The sequence below is a fragment of the Leuresthes tenuis genome, unplaced genomic scaffold, assembly GCF_036924035.1.
Source record: "Leuresthes tenuis unplaced genomic scaffold, fLeuTen1.0.hap1 SCAF_2, whole genome shotgun sequence".
Lineage (NCBI taxonomy): Eukaryota > Metazoa > Chordata > Actinopteri > Atheriniformes > Atherinopsidae > Leuresthes > Leuresthes tenuis.
Window position 1 is genome coordinate 16,884,693 of NW_027325356.1, and position 15,871 is coordinate 16,900,563.

At 39.3% G+C, this 15,871-nt stretch overlaps 1 protein-coding gene across 1 annotated transcript in view; it reads left to right on the plus strand.

Annotated features, from left to right (window-relative positions):
- LOC140302486 (CUB and sushi domain-containing protein 1-like) overlaps nt 1–15,871 on the plus strand; it is a 275,604-nt gene that overhangs the window by 28,366 nt on the left and 231,367 nt on the right. Inside the window, exon 2 of the mRNA XM_072381305.1 lies at nt 129–241. Coding sequence (XP_072237406.1) covers nt 129–241 — 113 coding nt within the window. The remainder of the gene's footprint in view (nt 1–128; nt 242–15,871) is intronic.

A 15,871-nucleotide genomic window follows, 5' to 3' on the forward strand; every position in this document is an offset into this window, starting at 1 on the left:
TAGAATTTTCCCATGATTAACTTATATTTTTGTGTCTCTGATTACTGCTGTTCATGTCTTTGTGAAGATGTAGTCTAGGTCTTTCATAGAAATGTATTTCTGAACTTAAATTACCTCCTGTTTTGCAGGTTGTCTGGATTCATGCTGCCCTCCCCTATAGTCAGCAGTGGCTCCATATTGGCCTTGTGGTTTACCACAGACTTCGCTGTGAGTGCCCAGGGTTTCAAAGCTGTATATGAAGGTAAGAACATGTGTTTGTGTGGAATGCGATGTGTGAATGCTCGTCAAGATACCGAAGGCAATAGTCGCGAAACAGTTGACTTGTGAGGGACTTGGCTTGGAAAATTTTGTGTGAATAAGATTTGAGAAATGTTCTCAATACACAATAATACACAATATTCTGCATCAAGAGAATATGTGGGCAAAAGGCTGAAAAAGTTAGTGATACTTAAAAAGGACAGCAACATTCACTCAGTGTTTCATCTTTTTGGAAGTCGGGTTGTAAAACTGATCTGTTTGACGGGAGATGTTGTTAGAAACTACTGAAAAATGAGGAATTATTGAAGCAGCTGCTATTGGTGTGAAGATATTGAAACCAGGTTATCTATTTGGTCTAATCAAATGTCTCAGCAAAGCTGACTTTGCTTAGATTTGATGAGAAATTAAATAAGTTTAACGTCTGAGTGGAATCGGGTGCACCGCTTTACAGTTCTGACAATTTAGCCAAGTGACGAATGACAAGTGAGTGAGCACTGACATACATATGACACATTTCTTTGGTGAAAGTGCATGACGGAGCTCTGGAAGTGCATGAACCTTTCAGAGGTGTTGCCGTGGTTGTCTCTTCATCAGTTTGGACTACTGAACATGATGGTACTGCATTAGTACCTTGATGTGTTCTGTATACATTTTTTCCTACAATGAAGGTATGTGTTTCCATCAGTTCTTATTTTTCTGTTATGTGTTTGTTATGATCATAAAACGAAAGACTCTTCAATGTGGATGCCAAATAACTACTCAGCCTGACCTTTCGAACATGCTCACACACACATACACACACACAGAGCGTTTCATTACGCTTGTGTAACAGTTCATCTATGAATTATGAACTTTAAATATCAAAGAACCCTCAAGAGAGGGCAGATACACACAAAATCCCCACTGTGTGCATGTGTAGTTCACTTTCATCCCCTTTTGTTAGTGTATACCATACATTGTGCTTTGCTTTGAATGCGTGTGTGTGTTTATGTGTGTATTCCTGGCTGTATGTCCTTTTGCTGGAAGCAAACCTGACAACCATTTAACTGCATTCCAAGAAGTTTTTGTTGGAGTTTAGTCATGACTCTGTTCAATTTCCACATCTGTGGGGACCCTTAAGTATGTTAGTTGCTTCAGCAGGGATTGCAAGCCCGTATGTGCATGTACGAGATGAGTGTGTAACTGATAATTCCTCCTGCTGCTGACTTCTTTTCAGCTTCCCCTTCGTTTTCATTCAATGTCCCAAGCATTAGATACTTATGACCTCAGTCTGTGTGCATGCCAGCACGTGTGTATAGACAAGGACACGCATTAGGGCGTGGTTTTTCTACATATTTTGTATTTTTGTTCATATCCGATCAGTCATTTGATCAGTCCTGATACATCTAAGTACATACTGTGTCTTTGTCCATAAATCAAATGGTTGTTTGTATGCTAATAAAAAGTTAATTCATTATTTTGTCTATAGAAATAGAAACTGCCTAATTTCAAGAATATGTGTGAAGCACACATTCTCACCACTAATTCCTTCTCTATGAATACCAGTTTATGTGCCAGAAAAGGCCCATGCATGGTTGTTGTGTGTAGCTATGTATCGCTTATGCATCTTGCCAAAGAAATCCAGGCCTCAAGCTCTTGCTGTTGCCTTATGCTAGTGTCCAGGGGAAGGAATGCCTTTAGCAATGTGTTAGAATGAAGTGGAGAGCAGCAAAAAATCCTGGTGTGCCACTTTGTCTCTCAGTTTTTTATTTTTTTGTAGTGGTATACCATATTGATAAATAAAGAGCTACATAAACATATCTTTAATTGCACACAAAAACATATCTGTAGGCTTGTTGAGCCTGGTCTACAATTGGAAGGATTAAGGTGATATTCCAGGAACACAGAGCATCTCTAATTTCCCTAAGGGATATCAAAGCACAGGAAACCCAGACACACAAGCCAGATAAGGAGCACCAAATAGATGTAATAATGGATACGGTCTTCCAAGATCTGTTGGAAAGGGACCAATCAGTATCAAGTAGGACCTTGAGGCATTTCATAAAACACACTGGGGGTGTTCGGACCTCCTTTTGCATCCTTTATCTGCCTTCACAGTAAGGACAGCACATTTTTGTGCTGTGTATCTTTGTGTGTTAACTCTTCTCTCCTTAGTTTGAATGAACTTGCTATTTTCAGACCACTTTAAAAATCAAACAAATACCAGCTTGACCGAACTCTAACCTTTTTTTTTTTTCAAAAGAAAAAACAATATAAAATATTTAAATGTGATCCTTTTCATCTATATAGTTCCTGATAGTAAAGATAAGAAGTAACAAAGTCCTTAAACATTTACTTTTGTATGGGACCACTGTGTAAAACCACTCAGCTTTGAACATCTGATCTAAGAATACCATGGAGCATCTCAACTTTCAGTTAGAAAAACCCACCGACTTTGTAAAAATCCTATGTCTTGCAGTCTTGGTGTCCACACCAGCGTGCCATCTTTGGTCTGGCCTCAAACCATCCTCTGTCTCAACCAATCATCTTCTTTGTTTTAACTTGTTTGTTTGAAATGACTTACTGTCTCCGTCATCACAGTACCTCTAGTATGCGTATTCCCGTTATTTTTCTGATGATCTGCCCTGTCAGTGCAGCCACATTCACTTTTTCTTATACTTACACTTCTTTTAATATAGTGAGGCTACTCACTCTCAAGAAAATTTCATTTATTTTGCATTGTTCGCCCTGGGTCCAAAGTTGTTGAGTTTGTCCATGAGGAGCCAGCTTGACAGATTTGTCACCAACCCTCAAGCTGGGAGACAGGCCTGAGAGGACAATCTTATCCTGCAAGAAAGGGGTGTGGTCCAAAAGGTCTGCTGCCAACATGGAACAGGCAGAACCAAGGCACAACTCAATCCAGCATGAGACATGCTGTTTTCAGGGGAGAACCACCTCGACTAAGTGTGTGTTTGCCTTAATATGACCCAGGAGTCTGAGTTAGAGCCTCTCCTGTTTTACCACAGCTCCACAGTGGGGAAAAATGCCTCAAGGCAACATAACCTCCACGCTGCTTTTCATGATTGGGGCTGATGTAAGAATTCGATAAGTTAATTTGATCTTTTATTTATAAACCTAAATATATTACAATTTATTCTTTCGTGGGGCCACGTTACTTTAAAGTAAATCTCCACACTTAAATCACGTCCTTTTGTTTTCTCCAGACCTTTATTCGTGCTTTTTCTTCCGTTCACTATAGAACGCATTCTGAAAACAGTTTATTTCAACAAACATGGTCACACCCTTCCATGCTTTGTGTTTTATGTTGTCCGTTTATGTTGCATCTGCCTTTTGAGTTAGTTAATAAATGTTTGTATTCTAATGCTTTTTTGTGTTGGGTGTTCTTTATCTATAACAATAATTTATACTGCGGAAATATCATTTTCCTTTGAGGATCATTAGAATATCATTGAGTTGAATTGAATTCAACATTAATATTTGTAATTAATTCACTTTCACCACTGCACTTTCTCTCCAGTGGTTACTTGCCTGGTATATTGTCTACCTGTCCTTGGACATGACTGACCAGAAGTTGGAATTATTGACCGTATAAAAACAAAAAAAAATATGACCTCTAAGCAGCAGTATTTCTTCTTCCTCTCACGCCGCAGTGATGGCAAGTGATAGCTTGTTAGCATGATCATTTTAGCAGCTATCGGTACTGTCTGATGCAATGACGTAACTGTTACTGTTAAGATTTCACTCAATTATTGCATGTTTAAAGTGTGTTTTTGAAATAACAGAAACACAAGACACACCTTCAACCCTGCAATCACATTCTCCCACTGAATGAAAGTCACAGAGAACACAGGAAACAACAAAAAAACTACCGTACAGTTTCTCCTGAGCTCATCAGCCAAATGTTTTTTTTTCTTCAAATGAGGAACATGTTTTTTTTCACCATATTCTTTTTTACCCATGTCCTCCTCATCAGTCCCCACCTTTTCTTTTGCTTTTAACAAATTTGACTGATTCCCACCAACAAAGAATCAATTTGGCTTCGTCTTTTTTGTGTCCTTAGGATCACCCCGTCTGTGTGTCCGTCTGGTAACATCACCAGTCTTTGTAACAAATCTTTTCTCTTGTCGAGACTTTTATTACAGGAAACCAAACTGAATTATAAGTCTGCACACATATCTAAATGATAAGACCCCTGTCGCCAGAGGAGTGAGAAAAAAAAAGAGAAAGGGGGGGATTGGTGGTGTTATATAAAGCTATAAGTGCTGATAAAGTGAAGCCTTGCTGGCAGGAAACCTGTTTGAAAACCAACTCTCCAAGATAGTCATCAATTAATATCCCCTGAGGAAGAAAAAGAGACAGACAGAGGGAGAGAGAAAGAGAGCGAGAGAGACGTAAAAGCAAACCTTAATGACGGAGAGATTTGGGGAGGGATGACTTAGATTATAATAAAAGAGTACATAATCAGAGGAGAGCGAGAATATAAATTTCCTCTATTGACCACTACATTATTCAAGAGGACAGAGATTGTTAAAAAAAGAAAAAAAACATAATTTCAAACACTTTACCTGCAGATTCAGTGATGGTATTTGGGTGTCCTGAAGTTGTTGTTTGTCACAAGCAATTCTCCCATCACCACCATCTCCACTGTCTCCATCTGTTGCCGCTGCAGAAAGAAAAAAAAAGTCATGCATTAATTTGAAATTTGTATATACTCTCACAGCTGCTTCATCAGCAGTAACACCTGCGGCCACAGCTATAGATTTGTTTGAAACAAAATGGATTAAAGCCCTAGGTTGTATGTCCACTAGGAATCCTCTTTCCACACTGTCAATGTGGTTTGAATGGAGAAAAGGCCTTTGCACACATTCCTGAAGGAGCTGGGAGCTTTACAACTGTTTAGCACCCTTGATGCCAAATGCTGAAAGTTATAAATTATAAATTTTCGTGAACTGCTACTTCTCCTCACATGAGTTTTCAACTGTTGCTTGGCAACAAGAAACTCTACCAGCACTTCCCTTGAGCGTTTGTTAAGTGCTTCTACCTGTAAGATGAAACTCCAGTGATTTTACTTTCTTGTTCACAATGAAGACTATTAAACTATAAAACTATTTGTTGTTGTTCGCATGTTGGAATGCAGTGCAGCGGTGCAGCTGTGGTGCTTACAACTGACTCAGAACTGCTCAGAGATGCACAATTTCATATAATTTCAAAAAGGCTGATGCATATCAACCTTGTTCCAAGTTAAGAAAAAAACAACTTATTCTATTTAGTTAACAAATGTATATTGATGGGTAAGTGATCTTTGAGGTTAGTAAACGATCATGAAAATTAATTACTTTGAAGACAAACTATATTTCAACAATTCTAATCTGACATTTTGTGCAGTACATAACAGAATAGATTTAATTAACGAGGTCTATTAATTATACATAGCAGATACTGTAATTATAGACAGCCTACACTAGGGCAGTGGAATTGTGTGTGTGTGTGTTTGTGTGACTGAGAACAAGAGAGAGAGAAAAATAACCCCTTCATCACAACTTCAGTTTTTTTTACCCCAACATCCACTAATTTCTCTGTACACACACAACCACACTGTTATTCAGTTACAGAAGAAGAAGCCAACTGTACCTTTATAAGCCCGTAGGGTAGTTGTATAGCCTGCTCTCCTGCTGATAGACTTCTGTCAAAAAAAAGAGGAAAAAAATGCGAGAGGATATGTGAGAGGAAGCTCCTGTGTGTGTTTGTGTAGATGTTCAGTCATGTGTTAATCAGGAATTCTTTTTTTTCTTTTTTCCCTTTTGATACACAGCATGTTTATGTCATGGGGTATCATTTTTACACTTCATTACAACATGTTCGCCCTTGTGTGTAAAATCGCAGAAAGTTCATTCCCTTTGGTGTTGGCATTTGCACCGCTTCTCTATCCCCCCTCTCTCCCTCTGTGTTGTGTTGACTGGTGTAGAATCCATTAGGAACACTTCTAGGAGCTTCCAAATCTTGCTGACTTGAACCAAGGCTTTGCACAAACTGTGGCAAGAGCTCCATAGCCACCAACCATTGGACAAGATGCAAAAAGATCACAGCCTCCTGCTCTGGGATTATGCATCTTTACACATGATCTACAACACAAGGCAGATTTATTTTCCCCCAGATAGCTTTTTTTTGCGATTCTTTTATTTCTCAAAGTTGGATGTCATCTGATGTTGTTAACAAAAGTTAGAAGTGGACTGATTTTCAAACATTGTGATATCAAAGTCATCATGACAGACAAGACAATATTAAAAGTTAAATTGACAAATTGACGTATTATTTATTCTCTTAAGATGTGTGTAGCCACCGTGATGTTAGACACTGTTTTGTGGGCTACTGTTTTAAAGCACATAGTTTGTCAGTTGGCCATTGCCAGTTTGGGTTTCTGACACCAGATTTTGAGTAAGAATTCACAAACTTATCAATGGGGGTAGCCAGCATGACAATCACCCTTTCTCTGAAAGATCTCAATAAAAGAGCCATTTGGGAATGGCTCAACAAGGGACTAAATATGACCCAGTTTTTGGCTTTAGTTTTTTAATCAAATAATACTAAATAATTCCCATCCATCTGCCATAGCCCGAGCTAGAAGGGGCTGGGGCCTTTTGCAAAAATAAACTTGGGTGCGAGGCAGGGTACACCTTGAACAGATTTGCCAGTCCATCACGGAGATAACACAAAAAATTAACATGCATATTTTTGGACTTTGGAAGGAGGCCAGAGCACCTGCAGGCACAGGCAGAACATGAAAACATCCACATAGAAGAGCGTCAGCTGACCAACGGTTTCAAACAAAAAAGGTTTGCTGCTATTTAGTGTGGTTGACACTAAACAATACCGAATATGCATAGTACCAACAAATGTAGGAGGGGATAGGTGTATCTTTGTGTATTTACAGACCAGTATGTCTGCAAAGTGATGCCATATTCTTACTCGCATCATTACTGACTGGAAATAAAGGCAGAGGTTTTCTCTAATAAATGTATAATACCTGCAAGGAGACTGCAGCATGAACACAACAGTGAAGTTCACATGTTGCGAAATTTCGTTTGTGAGGAGAAGAAAAATCTTCCTGCTCTTTTTGACATATCAAAAAACTTTTTTTTTTTTGAAAATCTCAAAAATCAAGGCATTATTTGTATCACCTGGTTGATTCACTATCCGGTTGAGTCATTAGTTACTAACCTGCTAATATTCAAATTGTAATTAAATTATTGTTGCTGATTGTCATGGACAACTTTAACTCTCTGGTTGTGTATGCAAAACAAAACACTCCGTAGATAATCTAAGAAGATCTGAGCACCAAGAGCAAAAAAACAATGTGTCCCCGGTTTCTGTCTGGGGTCCCTGCTCACCTGCTCCGTGCTGCAGCTCCACCTGTCTGGTGGCAAACGCGGCGCCTGGCCACACAAGCTGAAAGCCCGTCTGCTCTCTCAAAGGTCCCTTATCACTGACTCACTCTTCATTGTTTGATCGCCTCTATGTCCCCTGGCGCTCGTTGGAGTCAATTGACACCTGTCTGGGACCTGTGACTGGATTCGATGGTCACTCGAAGTTTCTTAGTCAATGTCATCTCCATGTCCGTAACCTGTGGCCAGGGGCCAGGGCCCCATGGACGATTAATACTCCAGCTCCGATTCCCACACTGGTCAATGCTAGATCGCGAGCAAACAAGACTTTAATTCTGAACGATTTCCTCACCATTCATGGACTGGATCTGTGTGACTGAAACTTGGCTGAGCGTTGGTGAGTCCATGCAGTGCTTTCTCTGATCTGTTACAGAGTGACTATACATATTTTAATACCCTCCCCTCTGGACGTCTGGTCTAGGAAGAGTAATAGCGATTCTTTTTAAGAACATTTTTAATTGTAAGCAGTTCTCGGCATCAACCACTTCGTCCAGCTTTGAACTGATCCTACTCGAATTAGGTCGCTCTCAGCCAGTCCCATGCGCAGTGATCTACCGACCATCTAAATATGACGAGGGATTCTTAAATGACTTTTCGGATCTCTTGGCTGAAATTATGCCTAAATAAGATTGGATCTTAATTGTTGAGAATTTTGATATCCATGCATGTTGTCCTGATAAGCTGCTGGCTAAAGATGTTTGAACATCTTCTACGCATGAACATGGGTACACATTTGACCTGGTCTTTTCTATGGTTAATTTGGACATTTCTGATGCTGTGTTCTCTGACCACATGTCTGTTCTATTTGACATTTGTTTTCCCTGTCTGGATAAGGCACGCGCTCCTGCTCAACTCTGTCCTGTGTTTAACCTCGTCCTCCATATTGGAACTGAGGAGTTGACCACATGGTTCCACTCTACCAGTGTACTAACTTTGGACATGGTGGCTCCTTTGAAAACCAGGTGTCCCAAACCTAACACTTTAATATGTCTTGCCAACTGGTACAGTCTTGGTAAATGGTAGATGGACTTGTACTTGTATAGCGCTTTTCTAGTCTAACTGACCACTCAAAGCACTTCACTACATGCCACATTCACCCCACTCACACACATTCATACAGCACGTCTTAAGATTCTTAACTACGTGCTTTTTTTTTCTAATCTAATCATTCATACACACATTCATACCCCAGTGATACACTGGGAGGCAATGTGGGGTTCAGTGTCTTGCCCAAGGACGCTTCGACATGGAGCCTGGGGAAGCCAGAGTCGAACCACCGACCTTCCGATTGGTGGGCGACTGCTCTTCCTCTTCCTCCTCCTGAGCTACTTGGACTGCTTTAGGCTGCTTTAGGTCCTACCTGGCTAAGAGAAGTTTTTGTGTTAGTCTTTTTGTGTTAGTTTTATGTCTTCTACAGTGTCTCTCCCCTGTAGCGTGCCTCAAGGGTCTATTCTTGGACCCCTCCTCTTTTCACTGTACTTGCTCCCTTGGCTACCATTCTAAGAGATTAGGGAATTTCGTTCCACTGTTACGCAGATGACTGTCAAATTTACATTCACCTCAAACAGAATGATTCTAATTTGGTCCAACCACTGTTAAAATGTTTCACTGACATCAAAGCATGGAAGGTGTTAAACTTCCTGAGATTTTATGACAAGAAAACTGAGGTTATTACCCCAGTTTAACCTTTGGCTCTTTGACACCATGTGAAATTCACTGTGATCAATGTGGAGGTGAAAATGAATTGCGATCTCTAATTTGACAAACAGACCAGCTCTACATAGAAAACAGCTTCTTTCAGTTGAGAAAAATAGCCAAATTAAAGTCCATTTTATCAAGGCACGACTTGAAAGGTTTCCCTCTATTGTCTTCAGCTCATCCAGAACGCTGCTGCGAACATGTCACTCCCAATCTGGCCTCCCTCCATTGGCTCACAGTGCGTTTAAGAATTGATTTCAAAGTTATTTTATTGGCATATAAATATCTTTATGGTCTCGCTCCATCCTACTTCTGTGACTTATTTCAGCCATGTATTCTGTCACGCTTTCTGAGATCAGCTGATAATTTTCTCTTGGTCATTCCGGGGACAAGGCTGAAGCTCAGGGGGGATCTGGCTTTCTTGGTAGTGACCACAAAACTGTGGAATGGTTTACAGATTCATATCAGGGAGGCCTCTTCCCTATCTGTTTTTAAATCTCTCTTAAAGCCATCTCTCTGTGTTCCCTGGCATTTAACACAGCATGAGTTATGCTTGTATTTTCCTTTTTTTTTTTTGCTCTTTGTGTTTGTCCAATCTTGTGGGCAGGAGTATTCGTCTTTGTAAAGCTCAAAGTGAAAGTATGGGTTTGATCAGTCATTGAAGACACAATTGATAAATTCAAAATATATTGATGATTTATTTACAGGACTTCCTGTGGTGAAAGTGCAGGGAGAGATTGGCACCAAAGAAAAAGAAAAAAACTTTAAAATAAAAACATAGAATTTAGTCATTCTAAATGTGTTGATTGTTTAAATGGAAACATATTTGACCAATGAGATAAATGAAGGACAAACATGGAATTGTTTGCTGTATAAATTGCTCTTTGATATTCAAATTATTGTCTGAAACGAAGAACCAAATTAATTTCTAATTTTCCTAACAGCATGCTTCAGTCTAAGCTGCATTTCCATCAAATTGTTAGTTTTAGCAGAAGCTTCAATGTAGTGCAAGTAATTCCTAAACTTTTTCCTTCGTACTCTTATTTGTCCTGATAATTCAATCATCCCTCATGATCAGCTACTACAGTAACTTCTGAGGTACTGTACTTGGGTTATGGATATAGTTAGCATCAGATCTAAATGAAACTGCATTCATAAGGTCAGATAAATTATATCCTAGATTTGACAAGGGTATGCAGATTCAATCTACTGAAATCAAAGTTAAATGGTAAACAAGTCTAATTTATTCATAAGGAAAATTAATTTGTTTGGATTTCCTTTTGATTAGCTTCTTAAGGAAATTGATTGAATATATGCTTTTGAAACTGGTGTCATATACATTTAAGATATTCATCGTTTGAAGTGGAAATGATTGAGTTGACTGAAATAAATGGGCTTGGTGTGTACATAATATGGTTGTGAAAACTGCTTTGATATATAGTAGGTAGTCATAAAGTTTAGCACTATTGCACGCAGACATAAATGTAAAATCTCTTCATTCATATCTAAGGAATCCAACTGAGACAAATAATTCATTAAGCATAGATAGAGGAATTACTTCCCTTATTTCCAAAAAGAAAATATATATATATCATCAGTGATTAAGATTTCTGTTGACATTTGCTGCATGTTTCTACCCAGCTTATTTTTGCCTTCTTCTATCGACCTGTTATCCCCCTGCGCCTAACAGTATCTGCGTGTCCTTCATTGAAAATAATAGGTTGGTGAGTTTATTCAAAGCAAGTGGATCCAGCAGGGCAGCTTCTTAGAGCAAACACAGCAAATCATTAAAGGAAGGAAGGCCTACTGGAAGATTTGTCAACTTGGATAGTCAGTTGCTGCTGTGTGTGTGTGTTTGTGCATACTGGTGGGGTGAAGAGATCAACAGAGTGAGAGATATTGAGGGGGGAAAGAGAGGAGTAGTCCGTTACACCATTAACCCATATTGACTGGAACGCCATAGGAAGCTCTTCACCGAGGGAGTGTGTCACATAACGCAGTTTATACTGACGCCAGCGGTAGTCAGCTGCATCGATTGAAGCACCAATGTCAACTTCCCTGCTGTGTCGTGTATTTGTATGTGTGTGTGTGGGCCCATGGTGGGGTAGCAGAGAAGTGTTCTGTGATACCACCGTCATCAGACTGTGTTGTTGGAGCCATACCCTGTCATTCACACACAAACAATCATGGTAAGTCTAACGGTGGTGTAATCAACCTCCCAGCATGTTGTAAAGTCAATAAGACACCTTAGTCATTTGAACTAAGCGCCCTTTATCTGCTCTCTTTGGATCAACCGGATTCTCGGCACAGTAGCGAATAGCTGCTGCTTGAGTAAAGTTTGTTCACACTCGGACATGAGAAATGTTTATTGGTTACATTGGATACTGCTCTTGATCCCTCCTTGGGCGGCTAAAACGTCAAACCTGCCAGGAGTGCACTCTGTATATAACCTGTGACGTTTTTCTCAGCACAAAAATCCAATGTGGGAAAAGTTATTAAATGTAGAACCGAGTTTCAATTTGCTTCACAAATTAGATCAGTAATAGTGCTGATATGCCAGGACTTTGAAGCAAAATGGAAAAAATTAAGGAGCTGTGTACCCCCAGTGAGAAATAAAATAAAAAAATCATGAGAAGCTGAGACATAAAATGGATTCAAGTGAATAGGTAGATAATCACTACATTTACATTAAAATTAATTCAGAAAAAACACTATAAAATCCCATCAGCTAGTCTTATTTGTTATTTAGTAACAAACCGGTTGCCAAAACTAAGTGGATTAGAATTCTATGTTGTGCTATCAACTGACATCTGTCAGATAGTGCTAACTAAATTAGTTAGTTACTTATGGCAAATGGATATGTCATTCAAGTGAAAAATGGAAATATATAGTCGACAACCAACTGACTTCTGTTATGTTTGTTAAAAAATAACTGTTTATTATAATGAATATTTGACAAGGCCATATATGACACACTTTTAGTTCAAGTTATCAAATGTCTATAGAGCTTAAATTGACTTTAAGGTCAGGGAGGATTTATTGGGATGGCATGCATCTCTGAAAAATCCTGTCCATTTATCAGTCCAGACTAGGTGTGTTTTCATTTATGGCTAACCATCAAGGTTAAGGCAGATTCAGTGATTCAACACGGCGATCTTTTCTAGCTGATGGTCCACTGCTTCTACATGTACCTCTTTAAACTTACACGAAATCCCTGAGGGAGTATAACACGTTAGCTGCTAAACTCTAAACCTATGATTCCTGGATTATTCTAGTTTTCAAATCTTGGATTTTTTTTGTGGTATTGAAAGCAGCACTAACACATGCTTGTTTTTATGCTTGTTTGTTTTTTTCTTTTTGGCTTCATCAGCTAGCTAAACCAGAAAATGATCACAGAAGACACACAAAAAGAAGATTTTTCAACAGTTTCCCGACATCACTGACAGAATTTCACATGACATCAATACGCTGCCTGTACAAAACTACATTTGGGAATTCCCAAGTTTAGATTTTCTTATGTGGCTCTCTTATTTCTTATTTCTCTCATGTCCAACCAGTTACAATTCAATACAGATCAAATGCATTCAGTGTTGCCAGATTAGGCGGGTTCCCGCACAGTTTCGGCGGTTTTGATTTCGAGTAGAATTTGCTTTGGGCGAGTGGTCATAAATTGGGCGGATTTAGCGTCAATTTGGCAGTTTTTAAGTGAATCTTAACACTTCATCCAATCAGTCATCATTAGGAGTGAATTGCAATGCCCCTTGACTTGTCTGCATTACTGATTGGCTATTGTCACTTGTCAGTCTCCATAGTAAACACCGCCGCCGTTGGTTACGAAGACTGACAGGTGATGCCCTAAATCTGCAGTAATAGACTAGACTGAGAAGGAAGATGCTGAAGTTGGCAAAATATAAGAAAACGTATTGAAAACAAAGGGAAAGTGATAATGATCTCGAACTATGGATAGAACCATCAAAAGGTGATGAAAGTAAGGCCTGCGACAAATTTAAGGGCCCACCTGAGAGCGTTTCAACTCAATTCAAACTGAGCATTGTAAATGTAAAAAACTGTTTTAATTTCTGTAGTCATGTAGAAGTATGCATTTTATGAATGTGTGCGCCCTGTGTGTTTATGATAAACGGAGTATGCGGTTGTTACGTCTGCAAACGTGTCACGTCAGCATGTGATGTATCACATGACATCCTTGCTGAGTCTGCTTTTGCTGTGTTGGCTGGCTGGCGTTAAATTGTATTGTAATGCGCTGTTGAATTCCTTCTCATACAGTAAATGAGTACAGCGGTTAGAATATTGAACAAAAGATTTGGTGGGGTTTTTTTGTACGTTTTGGTGGTTTTCGAAGTCTTCTTAGGCTGGAAATATCTGGCTTTCTCTGGCAACACTGAATGCACGGTAATAATCTGATGTAAAATGAGGTGGAAGAGACTAAAGGTTTCTTTGGCATTTTTAAGTCTGTCTGCTCCGTCTTTAACTTGTGTTTTTCTTTCGTGATAAGCAGAGCTTACTATGTCTTGGAGGCAGAAACTGCATGCTTACTGTCATTTTAGCGACGTTCTCTCTGACTCTCAGTCACGCTTTCAGTTTCTGTCTGGCTTTCACTGCTCGGAGTGTCCTACCTTGGGGGGCCTTATACACCAACATGACAATCGGCTGTTGGGCATTTCTGGAGCGTCGATGAAAGTATGTCGCTCTTGTATTTTTGGTACACATGCTCTGTCGCCACTGGCTGACTCCAGTGACATCTTTCAGCCGATTCAACTTGTAGAATAGTTGTTGCAGCTCACTCTGACTGGCTGCTCAGCGTAGTAAATGAGTGCAAGAGAAGGCTGGTGGTAGTGACGACAGAAAGCCAATGGCTTACCTAACATGTCACGCACAATCTCTTCTCATTTGTCATCTTCATTTCTCCTGGGGAGCTGAATGAACAGTAACTCGTCAGTAAGCCTGGCATGATAGTTTCTCTTGTGACTGTGCTCTTGCAAATCTCAGAGCCGTAATGGATTTAGGTAAGACGCAGACTCGTAAACTACAAAAGACATTAACAACAGTTTCCAAACAACACGTGACTTAAAGAGCAAACCAGATTTCAGTTTAGACTTGGCCCAAACTTAGAGCAAAATTTGTCTCCACAACATATACCCCTTCTGAAAGGGAAGGGGTAGTGATATTCGTGATCTTCTTGCTATGTGCTGAATCTTGAATGATTTTGCTTCACTTTTTGCTGTTTTTAGAGGGGTAAAGGTAAATAAAAGCTTTTTCTGGCTAAAGTCTACCCATTTTACTGTACAAAGAGCTTCTCCTGTCAGCTGTCAGAATGAAACAAACAAACACAGCCCTGAACGGTATACTCCACACGATACCATCACATTTGAACCATGCGCAGTTGGCATCCTGTCACATCTTGAATTTTTCAGGTGCTAGTCATGTGATCTCTTTGATTGTATTTGCATACATGAGAAACACTTCTACCAATGTTGCATCTGTACTTCAGTCAAGAAAGCCAAACAAACAAAAACACACTCAGCAATAGCTACATAGCTTGTTCAAGAAAATGTCAGTTTAAATCTGAATTGCAGGAGCTCCGTGGAATAAAACCAACTTGTAAATTTGAAACCTCTAAATGTGAACTGTACTTGCAATGTATGTCATATTCTCATTCAACAACAACATTTTTTGGGGCATTTACAAGCAAATTGTATACCCATTTACCAGCTGATTAGCTTTAATTTGCTAAAGCCAATTTTGTCCAATACAGCTGTTCAGTAAGTAATCAGAGTTGCATTGGCAAGTTTTTGAGACAATTTTTTAAGACTATTGTATGAGACTAAGTGTATGAGAAATTAGACTGTGCTGTAGTTTTCTGTTGCATTGTACTTCAGTACACATGTACAAGTGTTTCTATTATTTTGATACAGATGAATAAGGAAAACAACTAGAGTATAATTGCACTTCACAAGCCTTGTATTGTTCGAGCAGTTCCAATGCTTAATAGAGGTTTTATTTTTTTGATCAATACCAGCATTGACAAAGATGGAGAAACACTGATGACACTGATAATATTACAGTGCCAGCCTCACAGGAGACAGAAAAAGTTTGACCAAAATACTACACTGAATGTGCTCAAGCCTCAAACCGCAAAGCCAAACCTCTGCCTGAAACTGGCCTTTTTTTGATCACTGATGTTATGTTTTTGTGCTTGTGTTTATTTTTACACATGTAGTTCAAAGATGGCCCTGCGATAGGACTGGCAACCCCCAATCGCTCCTTTATTAGGAGGGTTTAGAAAATGGACAGTTATGATGCCCTTTTGTTCATACACTCGTGGAGAAGATATTTACATTTTCATTTGAGTAACAATCTTCAGTTTCCACTTCATCTTCCACATTTTCTACTGATACTGTAAAACAAAAACATTGGCATTGTTCACAAAGTCTGCTTTATGAGTTTGACCAGTT